Below are 17,115 nucleotides of genomic sequence, written 5' to 3'. Positions count from 1 at the left end.
CCACCAGCCGCTCCTTGGAAACCCTATGGGGCAGTTCTACTCTGTCCTATGGGGTCACTATGAAAGTCGGAATTGACTCAATGACAATGGGTGTGTTTTTTGCTTTTTTTTTTTCTACTCATCTTTATCATTGATTATTAGTCAATTTATTAATTTTCATTTATTGTACAGCCCCTTCAATCCCAATTCTTTCTCTCCCAAACCCTTTGCAGGCACCACCAGGACACTGATGTAGAATTCAGAGAAAGGGGAGCAATAGATTATAGATGGGGCAAGGGCTAAGAGAAAGGAAATAAGCAGGCCAATGGAGGCCACTCAGACCCTCTGTTGGGATAAATTCTGAACCAGCAATGTTCTATTAAAAAAAAAAAAAAGTGTAATGGCAGAGTTGTTAGGTATGTAGGGATGCAGACCCTCCCTGACAGAAGGAGCATGGTTTACCTAGAATGCCACGGAGAACCAGGAGTCTGTGGTCTACTCTATGGCGAAGCCAAAGACCTCCTCAAGTCCCAGAGGGCTGCTTGAGAGTGGACGGAGGCCAGGACAGCCCTTTCAACAGCAGAACGCCCCATTCCCTAGAGTACAGCACAGGGAAGCCCTCCCCTTCAGGGCTGCAGTGAGCCTGGGCAGACACTGTGCTGAGTGCATCCCCCACTAAGGTGACCTCTTTTGGCCCAATTCAGCACTGAAGATGGGCCTGTGCCCACTGTGGTCAGCATGCTGACATGACAGAAGAGGCTGCCACTGCTAAAGTCAGCAGCGGTGCATGAGAGAAGGGGGAAGACTGCTTCTTAATATAGGCTCATCTCTCTAGGTTTGAGAGCAGCCAAATGGAACTGGCTATTCTAGCTCAGGGTCCAGGCCACAGCAAAGCAGCATGGGAGAGATGGCAGCTGGGGAGGAAAGAGCAAGAGCCCTCAATGTCAGCAGCTTAGCAGCAAGGTCACTGAGTCTTAGGGCACCCTTAGAAAAGCCTCCAGGCAGAGGAGAGAAACCTAAGAGCTCCGAGCTCTCCACAGCAGCCCACTATAGTTAGAACCAGAGGGGGCAGCACCTGGCTCTGTCTCCACAGTTGGCATGGCTCGGTGTGCGATTTCTGTGCCACCATCTGCTCTAGCCAGCAGGTCCCTCGTGTTGGCTGACTGAATGTGGGATGTGTGACACAGATGATGTCTTTCTTGCCCTTCTCCTCTACCTCAAGCTGTGACAAAGCAAAGCGTCTTCCAACATACCAACCCCTCTGAACAGGGGCCCTCCCATTAGTGGGAATTTGTATCTCAGGTATGAACAACCTACTTCCTGCATTTTTAATACCTCTCTGCTTTCTCCCTGGCCCTACCCTCAGAAGTGAAAGAGCCCTGAGGCACAACGCTGGCTTCCAATCCCCCTCTGGAGACCTGCCTGGGCTTCCCCCCTTCCCACCCACCAATCAGGAAAAAGGGAAAAGAAAAACTCAGAAACCTGAAGATTGTTTGGAATTTATTCTCTTAAATAAGTATGGTAACATTTGTTAAAAAAATAAAATAAAATAAAAGCACAACACCTTGGTTTCACACAGTAACAGCAAAAACAAAGTTACACAATTAAATAAAAAGCTCACAAAGAAACACACCAAAAACTCACAACAGCACAGGTTAAAAACAAGGGCAAAAATAAAGGTGTTAGGGAAGGCTAGAAGTGGACACCAGAAGTGGACAGGTGGCGCATTCCTGGGCACAGCTAATCCTCCCTTGCTCTGGCTTCGTGGTACTGTTGCTGTGGACCCTGGCCTGCTGCCTTTCCCCTCCCGCCCCAACCCTGCCTCTATCCTACCTGACAGGCTCAGGAAAAAATAAGCCCCTCTATTCACCGGTCAGACTTCGAAGGCCATAGTGGGGCCTCTCTTAGAAAGGTACAAGAATGTTCCACTGTTCTATAGAAAACAGCCAAAGGACAAGCTGCAAACCAATGACAGCAGAAGATAGAGTAACTAACCCAGTGGAGCCAATATACAAGCCTGAAAGCAAAATGGAGCGAAGGTGGGGGGTTTGGTTCTCCCAACTCAAAGTGCTCTCTGTGGCACCCACTAGCGACAGAACCCCTGCTTTCCTAGCTTGCTCTCCAGTCTACTTTCTGAGGCTAGGGGTGTGTATGGCTCATTTTCTGAGATACCCACCTACCCAAAGTCTCTATCTCCACAGGTGTGCTGTCCCTTGGCTGCTCTGCTCCCTCAAAATCCTGACAGAACTCTAAGCCAGGCCAGGGGCATCTGTGCCCCTCGGAAATAGTGAGCAAGGTGGGTCGTGAGCAGGAGCATGGCTCCACAATATAAAAGCTGCCTTGGCTTCCAGAACCAAGCAACCAAAAGCTTTAGAAACAGCTTCATTACCAGTATTACTATTTAGGTCACGATATATATATATAAACAAATATTTACCTACACATGTAAAACTAAGCCTATATACGCGCGTGCACGTGTGTGTGTATAATATTCACACATCGCCATCAACTGAGACTCTTGGGGTAGGGCTTGGGGGGTAAAGCTGGATTGCAGAAATCTCTTTGCTCTACTATAAAGGGTTTCCAGGAACTCCTATAAGGGAAAAGGGTTTGGGAAGCAGTAAGAAGATTTCTTAACTTTCCCGACAGGCAGAGACTCCCTTGTACCGCATGGCTACTCTTCTAGCTACTATGGGAAATGCCTGCATTTCCTAACGGCCTGTTCAGCATCCAAACTACAGGATCCAATGGTGAGCGTGCAAAGGGCTGTCCAGGGACTGGAGCAGGCATCTGCCACTTGTTACTTTACTTAAAAAAAAAAAAAAAAAAAAAACCCAGTGCCGTCGACTAGGCAGCTAAGTTAACATCATCTTTTCCATATAAGACAATGGCTTTTCTGTAATCTGCATTACAAATGTTCAGATATGAACACCCTAAGAGAAAAGCTTTTCTACCCCCTTCCTATGATATCCTACAGCCTTTATATTTCATTTTTGTCTATCCACTATATGGGATGAGAAGGGGATTCCTCTTGACAAAAAAGGATCCCCCCCAAAATTTACAGCTGAGGGTCTGGTGCCCAAGCGGGGGGATCCCCTTTGGAGTTTTTCTTCCTCTGCCTGTTGCTGCCCCATTGTTCCCTGAAGTCAGGGCAGGTACGACGAGGCCAGGGTAAGAAAATCTGTGCCAGGTCCACTACTCTACAGCAGGAAGTACAAGAAACTTGGAAACAAAGCATTTACAGATCTTTGAGAACAGAAAAAAGGGTTTCTATATTAAAAGCACGTTACAAACAAAAATACCGTAAACAATATCCTCCAAACACTACGTTAGACAGCAGTTACAGATTAGATTACTAAAGTAAGACAACACTTTAAAGCAGACCTAGAGTGGTTTACCTTGTGGGTGGTGGTTGTTTTTTTTGGCAACATCAGTCATTTTGGCATAAGGGGAAAGCACTCCAGGGAGAAGAGGGGAACGCCACAAATAAAGAGGCAGCGCAGAGCTCAAGTACAGCGGGGCTAAGCGCTGACTACAGACAGTCATGGCTTTCCCACTCCACCAGTGGTGGTGTGGTCTAGGGAGGATGGTTTATTTATGAACAACGTAATGGAGTTCATTCACTTACAGCTTTCTCCTGTCTGGAGGGGAGAGGAGGAGAAGCATGGTTCTGGGTTAATGACACTGTCTAGGACACACATTCTGGAGCCCTGAAACACCTGAGCTGTTCTGAAGCTTTCCAAAAGGAAATTCCAGTTAACCAGTCAAAGCTTCAGTTTGGGATTTAAAGAGGGAGAGTTTTATCAAGGGAGAAAAGGAAACCCATTTCACGCCAATATAAAATGCCACCCATGATTCTGTCCCTTTCCTATGGAGGCCAGAGAAAATTAGTCACCTTACAGGGAAGGTGCTGGTGCTTTGGAGCATGTTCAGCACCCAGAGCTGTAATTTCCAAAGGCCCACGTCTCTGGAGGTGGATACCAAGGAAACGCCATCAGCCCTAAGCCCTCTGGCATTCCTGCTAAGAGAGCACCATCACCTAGAGGGACAGTGACTGCCTTCATTCACTTTAGGGGTGCAAGATGCAGCTGCTTTGGGGTGCCACGTGACTGGCTTGTACCCCTAGTGCTGTAACATGCAAGTCACTTTCTAGTTCAGAATGAAGAGCCATGGTGACCAAGACGCCTCAGGGCTCTGATTCTCTGACCACACTGCAATTCTCATCTCTCCCTGCTTGGTAGAACATTCCTCACTATGGAACCCTTAATTCTTCAGACCTCCTAAAAACCTGAAACTTGTATCTTCAACTAGATGGTAAAAGTGGCAACCTGAATTAGATGGGAAAGTGGGCAAACTTGGCTTGCTCAGGAACGGCCTGAAATTCACGGTATTTAATTCTTTTTAAAAAGGCTCTGGACTTGCTGCCCAATTAAAGGTTTAATTCCCTAGAGTTGTTTTATTGATATAGTATTGAACAGCCAGGTTCCTTGAAAAATCCATCTCCCTTTGAATAAGGCCCTAACTTAATTCACCTGATCAAATGCACATTCAAGAGTGCAAAGCCAAAGTCTCTGTATAGATCCCTTTAGTGACTTTTCTCTCTGCAGACACTTCCCCCAGTACTCTGTTATTGTCAACTGTGAAGGGCTGTCAGCACTTCACAATAAACAGAAAGGGCTTCAGGGCTGTAGAAAGTTTAAACTTCATATATGGCTTAAACATGGGTATAAAATATTGGTCCCACCTGCAGGGCACTTAAAAGGCTTGGCCAGATGGTAATAAGGGCACATGTAGTAGCAGCAGCAAAGTGTGCCTAGCTTGGCTGATGTTTGCTGTGTCTCAGCCCCCAAATCACTACACACTACGCCGTCTACCCAGAGGGGACTGCTCAGCCTATGGGCACATTCTTCCTCTCCCAGAATGAGTACCACAAAGCGTATGTCAGTGCTTATGCCCGGGGAAAGGGGCACTCTAGAAACCTATCATTTGAATGCCAAGTGGATAAGTCTTCCCTTTTCCCACCATGGAAATTCCACTAACAACTCTCTCTCCATAGTTTCTGGCATTGGCTAATGACCTCTAATATTTATATTCGACCCGTTCATAAGTTTGTAAATGGCTGCTTGAGACGTTATTTGCTTTGAACAGGAGGAAATGTGTGCCAAACAGAAACACGGTATTGGCAACTTCCTCTCTTGTCTACACAGAGATCCTGGGTTGTGTACAGTCTAGGGCTATACCAGGGGCATCACGGCCACCCAGCAGCTTGTGGATGCTTTCATAGGCTGGTTTTACATAGCACTCAGAGAGGAAGAGATTTTAAACGAAAAATAACACACTTATTTACAACAGGCCTAGTGCCCACGAGCCCTTCCTAGTCCTGCCTATGACTAGGATAAACGTGTTTTTGGAGGTAGGGATGGTGTCATTCACCTCCTGATGCAAGGAAGTGGTTAATGAAAGTGTCACAAGTTAGGGCTTGATCCTCTTTAGAAGTTCAAATGCCCTAATATGGTCAGAACAAGAGTGTTCCTTACAGGCTGCAGGTCAAACAGAAAAGCAGTGAAAGCTAACCCAGACACATGAATAGGGGGTGGGATGCAACAATTTCAAGTTCAGGTGAACACAATCCAGAACGTGGGGGCTTATTTAGCATAATTCCGCCCGCTGTCAAAGGAGTCCAAAACAGGGAGCTACGTGAAGGCCCTGCAACTCTGGATTCTCATTTGAGTCCAGGATAAAAGCAGCCTACTGTAGGTTCCTGCTCACCCACACGGATCTGGACCAGTCACCACAGGTGTTAGATGGATGTGGGCAGACCCTGGGAGTAGCCATGACAGTACTCTGAGGCTTTGAATAAGTATTACCCAAAGCCTGGGTGATGCTGCTGACCAGATGGCACCCCTACTGGCTCACAGTCTGCCAGTGAAACTCCCCTCTGATTTGGACCAGCACCTCCGACAGGCCATAGAGAAAGGGGACTCCAAATGCAAGCAGCTGACACATGAAAAAGGAGTCCAAAGGGTTTTGGGCCACTTCGTGCCCGATCGAAGAAATGTTGCTTTGGAGGTGCTGGCTCATTCCCTTGGCCTTGTCACACAGGCCAAGAGAGTGATGCACCACCCAGCCAAACAAGGAAGTGAGGCTACCTGGGGATCTCTCAGCTGCGCTGGCGACAGTGCTGGCCCGTCCATTTGCATCTGCAGTGGGGCCGTCCTGCAGCGGTCCTCTGGCCTCCTAGGAAAGTCCATGAGAAAGAAGAGGGTGACTCTGACGGAAGCGCTTGAATCACAGAGGCAACGAAATCTGACTAGTTAGCTTACTGCTCCAATCTCATCAATCAACGCAGAGCTGTATTCCTCACTTGTTTTTCTTTTAAAATTAGGACATATTTTACCAGGGCAGTCACCAGGAGTCAAAGTCTAGACCCTTCCAAGTACATATACCTCTTCCCACAAGCCTCTCTCTAGTCAACAGAAGCCTGTCCAGTGCACATTAACTAGCCAGTGTGCTGACACGGTGATATCCGTGTTGGGAAGGGAACACTCAGCGTGCCTTGACAAGGACAGGTGGAAGAGCCAGTTTCTCACCAAAAAAATTTAAAGAAGTGAGCAAGAAAAAAAAAAGTTCCTGTGGTTTAAACGGCTGCTGCTTCTTAGATAAATACTCACAGAATAAAGAGTTAAAAGGAACTGGCAGCCAAGTTCCCTGTCAGTGTGGAGAGCAAGAATTAGCTCTTGCTCTCATTTGCTCTTAGACTTCTTGGGAGTAGAGCAGAGGCTCAGGGAAAGGCTCCTTCTTAACCTGCCTTTGTTCCCTCCACTGCCTTTCTTGATGAGAACTCTAATTATGTGAAACACAAACAGGAAGTTGTCCTCAGCATCAGGGCAACCTTCTCTCAAAAAGATGCTTATTTATGAAGGCAAAAATCATGTTCTATGCACAGTAAGCAGAAGAGAGTATCCATATCATCTCCCAAATACAACCCAGGTAGTAGATGGCAGAACATTATTTTAATGAAGCACAATGCTGGCTTATTCTTGGCAAATTCGCTCCCTTTCCAAACAGACTGTGACATGTCTGGGGCCTATCCTGCTCACAGGAGAGGCAATGCTCCCACAGCCCTTCAGTGGCCCATGCTCAGCCACACCCTGGCCGCTAATAACCCCCTTTTCCAACACTGATGTAGCACAAGCTGTGTCTTCCCCTTACAGAATGGATTACAACTACCTTTCCAGACAGAGGCGCCACAGCCGGTCTCTTCCGTTGTGCGTAGCCGGAGAGTCGATAACAGTAGTGTGGTTTACAGTAGAATTTACCTGCAGGCAGCGAGAGGCAGGGAAAGAGGCAGTGAGCGAGACTTGGTGTAATTCTGAACTTGCCTCCCTGGTCTTAGCACACTCCCACCCATCTCCTCCAGCCACACAATGCCATCACCACCCCAGGCCCGGGTTTCTTGTCCATGGCTGACTTTGAGTCCAGCCCTCCTCTATCTCCCCTTTGCCTGAAGCTGGGGTGAGGGGTGGGGTCTTTTTCTTTGGGTATGTGAGGGCCATTGAGCCATCACCCAATCAGTGCCCAGAGCAGAGATGTAAGGCTTGCATGGCCGGGCCAGCAAACAAAGTGGCAGTGTGTGAAGAACAAAGATGTGGTCACACGAAAAGCTGGGAGCAGCATTTCTGGGGAAACCAAGAATGAATACAAGTGCGGGATGGAGGCTAGAGGGGTGGGCAGTGCTGAGAATTAACTCTGCCAGGACCACCTCTGCCCGCTCCCCTCGCCTGCAACCATTCTATTCCCTGCTTCCCCACCACTGCTGCAGCAGTGCTGGTCAAACAGCAGGCTATGGCCCCTTAGTGGGTCATGGCCATTAAAAAACAAAACAAAAATGAAAAAACCTGCAACGAACTGTGAGTAGACTAGAACAGAACAAAAGAGAATAAAAAAAAATCTGAGTGCATCATGGCATAATTAGAGTTAACTATTATTCCTTGGAGCCCTGGTGGCACAGTGGTTAAGAGCTCAGCTGCTAATCCAAAGGTCGAATCCACCAGTCACTCCTAGGAAACCCTACGGGGCAGCTCTACTCTGTCCTATACGGTTGCTATGAGTCGGAATACTTCATGACAACGGATTTGGTTTTTTTATTATTCCTTGGAAGGCAGTGATGGTTCAGTGGTAGAATTCTCCCCTTCCATGCAGGAGACCTGGGTTTGATTCCTAGCCAATGCACTTCAAGTGCAGCCACCACCCCTCCATCTGTGGAGGCTTTCATGTTGCTGTGATGCTGAACAGGTTCCAGCAGAGTGTCCAGACTGAGATGGACTAGGATGAAAGGTCTGGTGATCTACTTCTGAAAATTAGCCAAGAAAAACCCTATGGATCACAATGGTCCAATCCCATTGTGCTTGGGATCGCCATGAGTTGAGCGCTGACTCAATGGCAGCTAACAATAACAACACTATTTTTTAAAAACTTTCAGGTACGTCTACATGTTTTTACTGGGTCCCAGTGTAACATGGGCTTCTCGTTGCGGGTGTGGTCAAAAAAAGTTTGAAAACCACTAATTTTGGTTTTCCCATGACACTGGTAGTGGGATTCACTCACACGAAGGGTCATTTTTTCTGACTCTACTCTCAGGAAACCCTCGTGATGTAGTGGTTAAGAGCTACGGCTGCTAACCAAAAGGTTGGCAGCTCAAATTCACCAGGCGTTCCTTGAAAACTCTATGGGGCAGTTCTACTCTGTCCTTTAGGGTCGCTATGAATCAGAATTGACTTGATGGCAGTGGGTTGGTTTGTTTTTTTACTCTCATTTAAAGAACTAAAGCTTTTGAAAATGAAATGACAGGCCCTGCTTCTATAGCTGGTGAAACAGAAGTGATTACATTTCATCCTTTTCATTGGAGAGTGAGCCTTTGACAAAGTAGCCTTCTTGTCCACAGGGTCGCCATGAGTTAGAATTGACTCAATGGCCATTGGTTTGGTTTATTTTTTGGTTCTTAATGTTAAAATAAAAGGGCCTAAGAGGGAAAGAAAATAACGATGGAATGGCACCCATTCTTTCCCCCTTCGCCTGGTGATCTGATTATATTTCTTCTCTCCCTTCAAAGTAACTTTTTTTTTCTTTCTCTGCCCCTCCCCCGGCCCCCACAAACTAATCTATTAGAAAAATACTATTTACGGGTTTTCACAGATTTCAAATTATATTCATATACAATCATATGTTTTCCCAGACAGAACTTTCCACCATTGGCTACTGTCTTTTAGCCAGGACTCAGAGACAGTATGTGTTGTCAGGAACACTTGATAGGCTAAGGACCATCAATCTTACTGCTTGTAATGTATGTCATATTTTAATGTACCTGCATAAGGAAGGTTGAGTCATGGGTTGTATTTTCAGCTTGGCCACAATCTCCTTTAAGAATTTTTCATAAGCCACTTCATTTTCGTGAATTCTGGCCAGTGATAAGTATATTAGTATATACTATTTTTTGGTGTGTTCTTTATCTCATGTGTTCAGTTCAGAAATACCCCGGCCCTTCCCTGTGGTTCTGATAAGGCTACCAACCAGGCGGTCTGACATTACCCACCACAGAAGTGGACAAATGACCCAGGCTGTCAGTCAGAACACTGCCTTCCCCCAGTCTCACCCGAGGACACTGTGCTCTAAGTATGGGCATGTGACCTAAGTCAGGCTAACCAGAGTCATGTTGGGGGATATAGGGATGCTGAGGGGGTGGGGGAGGGGGTCCTTCTCCTCTGAGATTGCTGTCTGGAAGGAAGACGTACACCTAATGCTTAAACTTTAATCTAAGTTAGATTTTTGTTTCTTGTAAACAAGGGTTTTTTATTACCGCATTGGAAAATTACAATTAGTTACATTCATTTTTTCCCTGGATGAATTGACCTTTTTTTTTTTTTTAAAATGAAAGTCTTAAAGTACAATTCTAGATCTTGAAAAACAACTCAATAGGCTGATCTACCAGGGAATCCTCACTGAACCTTGCTATGGTATGCTAAATTTGAAAAAAAAAAAAGGAGATTTACATTTCAGGAACAGGTCCCACCAGCACAGGCAAAAGGCAATGTCTAAGAAAACTGCAGAAATTTGTTTCTTCCTGGATGGTAGTATGACGTGATGGAAAGACCATGAGCACTGAAGCCCGATCTCAGTTCAAACATGTGTCAATCACTCAATAGCTGTGTGAGCTATTCAGCCTCTTGGAAAATGCTTCCTCATGTATAAAATGAAGATAATATCCATTGCATAGGTTGATATAACTAAAGGAGATATCGATTGTGATGTTGGAAGGGCACCAATTAATGTATCTCCCTCTACCTCCTCCCAAATTCAACTTGATGGCATTTGTGCTTCTTAGATTAACAATAAAAAGGGACTAACATTTACCTTGTGCCAGGTAATATTATAACTGTTTTGTATCTATCAACTTATTTAACGTTTATTCTTCAAAACAATCCAACGAGGTAAGGTATCATTAAAAACCACAAACCAAACCCGTTGCTATTAAGTCAATTCTGACCCTATAGGACAGAGTAGCACTGCCCCATAGGGTTTCCAAGGCTGTAACCTTTAGAAGCACACTGCCACATCTTTCTCTGGTGGAGCAGCTGGTGGGTTCAAACCACCAACTCTTTGGTTAGCCACTGCGTACTTAACCATTGCACCACCAGGGTTCCTTAAAGTACCATTAGTTATTATTATACCTCTTTTTCCAGTTGAGGCACAAAAAGCCTAAGCAACCTGCCTAAAGTATCCCACAGGAGACAGCATTTGAGCCCAGGAACCCTGGCTCCAAAATCTATACTTCAGCCACTAACTTGTAAAGGCCTGTTTTGATTAGTAAATCTAGCTGTGTTAGCATTAATTAACTAACTACAAATTAAGGAGGATTCAGTCAAGTAACTGATTTTAGATCACCTAAATAGTAAAGGAACCTTGATAATTAAATACAGCAATGATGACTGGAAAAGGAAACTGGAAAAGAGAGACAGCTATAGGGTAAGCCTAAGCTAGACTGGGCCATTCATTCAACAACAGTACTGTTCTAAATATGGAGAATCCTCCAGTCAAGAAGACAGACAAGGTCTCTGCTCTGACGGACAGACGATACACAAGTAAGAATCAGACAGTGGTAAGGGCTGTGCAGAGGACTGAACAAGGGGTGTGACGGGGCCTGGGTGGCTACTTCAGGTCAGGAGTGGGAAAATGCCTCTCTGAGGAGGGGATGTGTAAGTGGAAACATGATGAGCAAGAACCCTACCCTCTTGGGGAGGAGACAGTGAGTGCAAAGTTTTAGGGTGAGAACAGCCTAATCAATCTAAGGAATGGAGCACCCACCATCGTGGCAGAAATATAGTGAGCTTGGGGCTGGTAGACAGCAGAGAGGTTGGACGGGCAGGCGGGGTAGACATGGAAGCTTTGTCCCTCTGGGATTACTGTGGATCTATCTGTAACGCCCACTACCTGTCAGTTGGTTGTACTATGATGGCTTGCATGTTGCTGTTATGCTGAAAGCTATGCCACTGGTATTTCGAATACCAGCAGGGTCACCGGTTTCAGATGGAACGTTTCAGTGGAGCTTCCAGAATAAGACAGATTAGGAAGAATGGGCTGGCGATCTACTTCCAAAAATTAGCCAACGAAAATCTCATGGATTGCAACGGAACACTGTCTGACTTGCTTGCTTTGGACACGTCATCAGGAAGGATCAATTGCTGGAGAAGGACATCATGTTTTGTGAAGTAGAGGGCCAGTGAAAGCAACGGAGACGCTTGGTGAGATGGACTGGCACAAGAGCTGCCGTGATAGACTTCAACATGCCAGAGATCATGAGGATGATTTGGGACCGGGCTATGTTTCCTTCTGCTGCACATAAAGTTGCCATGAGTCTAAGTTGACGCACTGGTAGCTATATGTCTCCTATGCATTTGTACTGCAGTGGGTAGTAAGGGTAGAATGCGGGAGGCTGGTAAGATCTGATTTACACCTTCACAGGATCACTCACAATGCTTTGTGGAAACTCTGTGGAAGGCTGTAGAGGGGCAACTGTGGAGGCAGGGAGATGAGTGGTCTAGCAAAGGACAGAGGTCACAGATGGCTGCTTAGGATAGTACCAGCAGAGATGGAGATACTGGACTGTTTCAGGCTTGTCATCACTGAGAACTGCCCTTGACAAATCACCTTAATAGGCAGTGTGTGTTTTCTTGACTCAAGATGACAGGAAAAGACATGACACACTGTCTGATTTAGGGTCCTGCCTTAAGCGTTGGCAGCAGTCGGAAATGAGCTAGTGTTTGGCAAGAGACAAAGTAGCTCAGCTTTTGGGCAGCCTGCATCCTTTGAAAAGAGCTGAAGTGAAGAACAAACAGAGGCAGGGGTGAAACACGGATATAGCTCTGAAGTGCATGATTCACAGTTTATGAGACTGTAGCTGACAATGTGACCAAAATCACTCATTCCAGAATCTCTGTCCTAGAAGGAATCTCAGAAGTCTTTTAATACAAACCATCCACTTGCTAGCTGTGCGAATTGGACAATCTGTAACTTCTCTGAACTTGGTTTTCTGATTTATAAAATTACTAATAAAAATAGCTCCCTCACAGGGTTGGCATGAGGACAAAATGACGCAAGTTAAAGGCCCAGCACAGTGCCTGGGTTATTTCTTTTCTCCTGAGCTGCAACTTCCCAGGCCTTCTTGTAACTGAAGCTCTTAATCAGCTTAGGTAAAGAATGGGGGCTAAGGCAGTCCCTAAAATTCCATTCTTTTTCCGAGTCCACCTGTTCTCTGACAGAGGAGGGGGAGCCTTGTAGAGGCGTAAGCTGATAAAAATTTTTTCTAGGTTAAAATTTGGGGATCCAGTTTAGGCAACTGTTGTCCTCGCTGCCCCAATACGAAGAATAATACACTTAACTGGGCTGGCCTTGTCCTGTCCTGCCAACAACATGACTATTCCCATCTGGGCTTCTGTCGTCCTCTTGCCTGGAATGCTTTCAATTGATTCTTTTCCTTCTACTTAGCCATTTCGTATTTCCCTCCCAAAATCTACCTTAATGCCATTAAGTCATTCCTGACTACCATCCAGCTTCACTGATTTGTTCCTCCACCAACTCCTCCTCCAGTTTTTACTAATAAAACAAGTTTTTTACAAATACAGCAAGTTTTTTACAAATACAACAAGACGGCTAGGTACCATAAAGGTAAGAGTTAGCCTTTCTCAGTTCACCACTTTGGGCTCTTTTCTTCCTAATTCTGACAGAGCTACCTGTTTATTTACTATTAGGAGAGCTTGCGTGGTGTCCCTCACCTGTATGACGTCACCCTTACGATCTCCTCACCGTCTAGAAATCACCTACCAATGTAACGTACTTAACACCTTCCCTGGGCTGGGATGTCCACAAGTATTTACTTCCCTCTCCTATTAATCTAGGCCTTTCTTCATTGCTTTTCACTCCATAAGATAGCCTCCCATTAAGCTCCTTCAGCATCCTATAGGAATGGGACCAAAAGTCATCAATGTCTTTTTTTTTTTTTTAAATAATTTTTATTGTGCTTTAAGTGAAAGTTTACAAATCAAGTCAGTCTGTCACATATAAGCCTATATACACCTTACTACATACTCCCATTTACTGTCCCCCTAATGAGTCAGCCCGCTCCCTTCTTCCAGTCTCTTCTTTTGTGACTGTTTTGCCCGTTTCTAACCCTTTCTACCCTCCCATCTCCCTTCCAGACAGGAGATGCCAATACAGTCTCAAGTGTCCACCTGATACAAGTAGCTCACTCTTTATCATAATCATCTCTCTTCTCCAGCCCATTGTCCAGTCCCTTCCATGTCTTATGAGTAGTCTTCGGGAATAGTTCCTGTCCTGGGCCAACAGAAGGTTTGGGGACCACGACTGCCGGGACTCTTCTAGTCTCAGTCAGACCATTAAGTCTGGTCTTTTTATGAGAATTTGGGGTCTGCATCCCACTGTTCTCCTGCTCCCTCAGGAGTTCTCTGTTGTGTTCCCTGTTAGGGCAGTCATCGGTTGTAGCCGGGCACCATCTTGTTCTTCTGGTCTCAGGATGATGTAAGTCTCTAGTTCATGTGGCCCTTATCAATGTCTTTTTAAATGAACCTTAAAGGGTCTTCAGATGGCAGGCATATCAGCTTGTCTCTGTCTCTGTTTCAAGCTTTGTTATCTGTTTGCCTAATTCCTCATCTCCTTCCCCAGCAAAGTCTCTGCGCTGTAAGAGCCCCAAGTACCACAAACCCTAGGCCCTGAACATCAGAATACATTCACTTTATCCCTGTGTGATCATCACTCAATTCATCAGACATGGGCGGAAAGACACAGATGCTAGAGAGATGGTAACACCAGGCACAAGTTGGTCATCTTCAAGAAGCAAAGATGGAGAGCCCAGGGGCCTGGGTTATAGTTCAGTTTGCTATTATTAATCTTAGGCAAGAAATGGACTTTATGGACTTGTCCTCATTGTATCCCCTTTGACTCATGACCCCACCATGATGTAAGAACGCAAGCAAGTGACTGTGAAGCCAGGGAAATGATTTAGGTAAATGCATACCATTCTCATTTCACCATTACTGAGAAATGCTTCTGACACAGCACGGTGACTTTGGACAGTATTTATGAGAAGAGTCTCAGGGAAAAAACAAAGCCTGGAGAGAGACAGATAGGAAAGGCTAAGAGAGACAGGATGAAGAAAAAAAAAATACTGTTGTTATGTGCCACTGAGTCAATTTTGACTCATAATGGCCCCACGAGACAGAGTAGAACTGTTCCATAGGGTTTCTTAGGCTACAATCTTTAAAAAAAGGAGCCCTGGTGGCATAATGGTTAAGCCCTTGGCTGCTAAGGCTGGCAGTTTAAACCCACCAGCCACTTTGTGGGAGAAAGATGTGGTAGTCTGTTCCCGTAAAGATTACAGCTTTGGAAACCCTACGAGGCAGCTCTACTCTGTCCTATAAGGTCATCATGGGTCAGAACTGACCCAGTAGGAATTTTTTTTTTTTTTTTGCTTTTTAATCTTTGTAAGAACAGATTGCTAAGCCTTTTCTCCCGTGGAGCTGCTGGGTGAGTCTGAACTGCCAATCCTTCTATTAGCAACTGAACACTTAACTCTTGTACCACCAGGGCTCCTTTATATCTATATAGATAGATATGGATGAAACCCTGCTGGCGTAGTGGTTAAGAGTTTGGCTGCTAATCAAAAGGTCAGCAGTTTGAATCCACCAGATGCTCCGTGGAAACACTATGGCACAGTTCTACTCTGTGCTATGGGGTCACTCTGAGCTGGAATCGACTCAATGGCAACGGGTTTGGTTTTATATCTATACCATTTGCAAATATATGTAGAGAGAGATATAAATGAATAAAGAAGGCAGTAAGAGGTCTGAAGGCTCCAGTTCAGATGGGAAGAAGTGCCCGAGCCCAGTTCCTAGGCATGGCCCAGGTGCGAACAGACTCACCATCCTCGATGTCGTAGGCGTAAGCCGAGAGGCGCAGGGTGGTGGCGCAGTACTCGCACTTGAAGCAGCTCCGGTGGAAGAACTTCCCCTCAGCACTCAGCCTCTCCATCACATAGACTCGCTTCTGGCAAAAATAGCATGTGTCGCTGCCCCCCAAGTTCTGTGGGAACTCCTTCTTTATGGAGCTCTGTAGGAGGTGGGGAAAAGGAGGGAGGGAAGGGCAGGCGGTACGTCAGGGCAGGGCCTCTCAGGCCCACCTCCAGGAGGTGCATGCCCTCTCAGGCCCACCTCCAGGAGGTGCATGCCCTCTCTGTAAGTGGAACCGACCCTCACTATGTGCTTTTGTTTTGGGACTAGGAAAGCTATACTACGGTACACCTTGCTTTTGGCTCTCCTAAGGAGCAACAGTACATTTGCAGGAACCATATCATATGTGCCTAACTGTAATACTTGGCGCTGTGTCAGTTCCTGAGTGAATGCTGATCAACAATAAGAGCAAAGCTAAGTCACTTCGTTCTGCTGATGGATCCAATCTCACAGAATTTTCTAACTATCAAACCGAATTATTTTAATGAAATTCTTTTTTGAGGGTAGCATAAAACATATATATTCAGTGTTCCTGTGGTTCTATGGGTCCCCGGGGCTCTAGAGCTGTCACTTTTAGAGATACTAAAAAAACCAAAACGAAACCCAGTGCCATCGAGTCGATTCTGACTCATAGCAACCCTATAAGACAGAGTAGAACTGCCTCTATAGAGTTTCCAAGGAGCGCCTGGTGGATTCGAACTGCCGACCCTGTGGCTAGCAGCCGTAGCACTTAACCACTATGCCACCAGGTTTCCTGAGAGATACTAGGCATGTTTTTCCACACAACATTCCCAACAACTATTGCAGTCCCAGAAATTCAGTTATCAAAATTTAGAAAACCTCAAAGAAAGTTACCACATGGCATATATTGCCTGTATATGTTACTAAGCTATTTAGAACAAAACCAGGTGTGTTCAACATGGCTGTGTACGCCTAGATAGACAGTGCCCCTACACATCTCTTACCAGTTCCTTCTTGTCTAGAAGGGTTTTGGGCTGCTCTTTCCTTTGAAGCTGATTGGCTATCTGCTCAGCCAATGAGCTCACTCCGCCCGTGTACATCTTTATATACTTCTATTGGTTGGAGATTATAAAATGACCAGAATGAAGGGGAATGAGAAGGAAAAAAATATTAAGTTAAGAAGACAGAAAAAAAAAAAACCTTCGAAATGAATACAAGGTGCAGCAACAAACCATGCCAACACAGTGCTCACAAGCAGAGATGCTGGGTGGTAAGAAAAAACACCGTGTCAGTGTCCACACAGAGCCATCAGCACAGGTGGGAACACCAGCGCCAGGAAACATGATCTTCGGGAGGGGAGAACCTAGTCTCTCGCCTCTGGATCTGCAGTTACAGGGAATGAGGAAGTGGGAGGGCAGGATGGAAGCAAACACAGGAGAGAGTACGACCAGCCTTAGTGATTTCAATTACATATAGAGAATTCAAGAGGAACAAATCCCACCAAGACAGCAGATACCCAGACTGACAGCAGGCCTCAAGAGTATGGCTGTGGGGTTTGGGGGTGACTTCCTCCTTTAGAAAGAAACCAAGCCAGCTC

General features: G+C 45.7%; 1 protein-coding gene across 11 annotated transcripts in view; it reads right to left on the bottom strand.

Moving 5' to 3' along the window:
- MICAL3 (microtubule associated monooxygenase, calponin and LIM domain containing 3) overlaps positions 1 to 17,115 on the bottom strand; it is a 241,613-nt gene that overhangs the window by 77,234 nt on the left and 147,264 nt on the right. For all 11 annotated transcript variants that reach the window (XM_049882102.1, XM_049882099.1, XM_049882105.1 and 8 more), the window contains 3 exons: positions 15,471 to 15,657; positions 7,210 to 7,298; positions 6,129 to 6,216 (listed from right to left, as the gene is read on the bottom strand). In XM_049882102.1, the coding sequence (XP_049738059.1) occupies positions 6,129 to 6,216; positions 7,210 to 7,298; positions 15,471 to 15,657 (364 nt within the window). The remainder of the gene's footprint in view (positions 1 to 6,128; positions 6,217 to 7,209; positions 7,299 to 15,470; positions 15,658 to 17,115) is intronic.

Source organism: Elephas maximus, chromosome 4 (assembly GCF_024166365.1).
Source record: "Elephas maximus indicus isolate mEleMax1 chromosome 4, mEleMax1 primary haplotype, whole genome shotgun sequence".
NCBI lineage: Eukaryota > Metazoa > Chordata > Mammalia > Proboscidea > Elephantidae > Elephas > Elephas maximus.
This window is presented reverse-complemented; position numbering and strand designations above follow the sequence as displayed.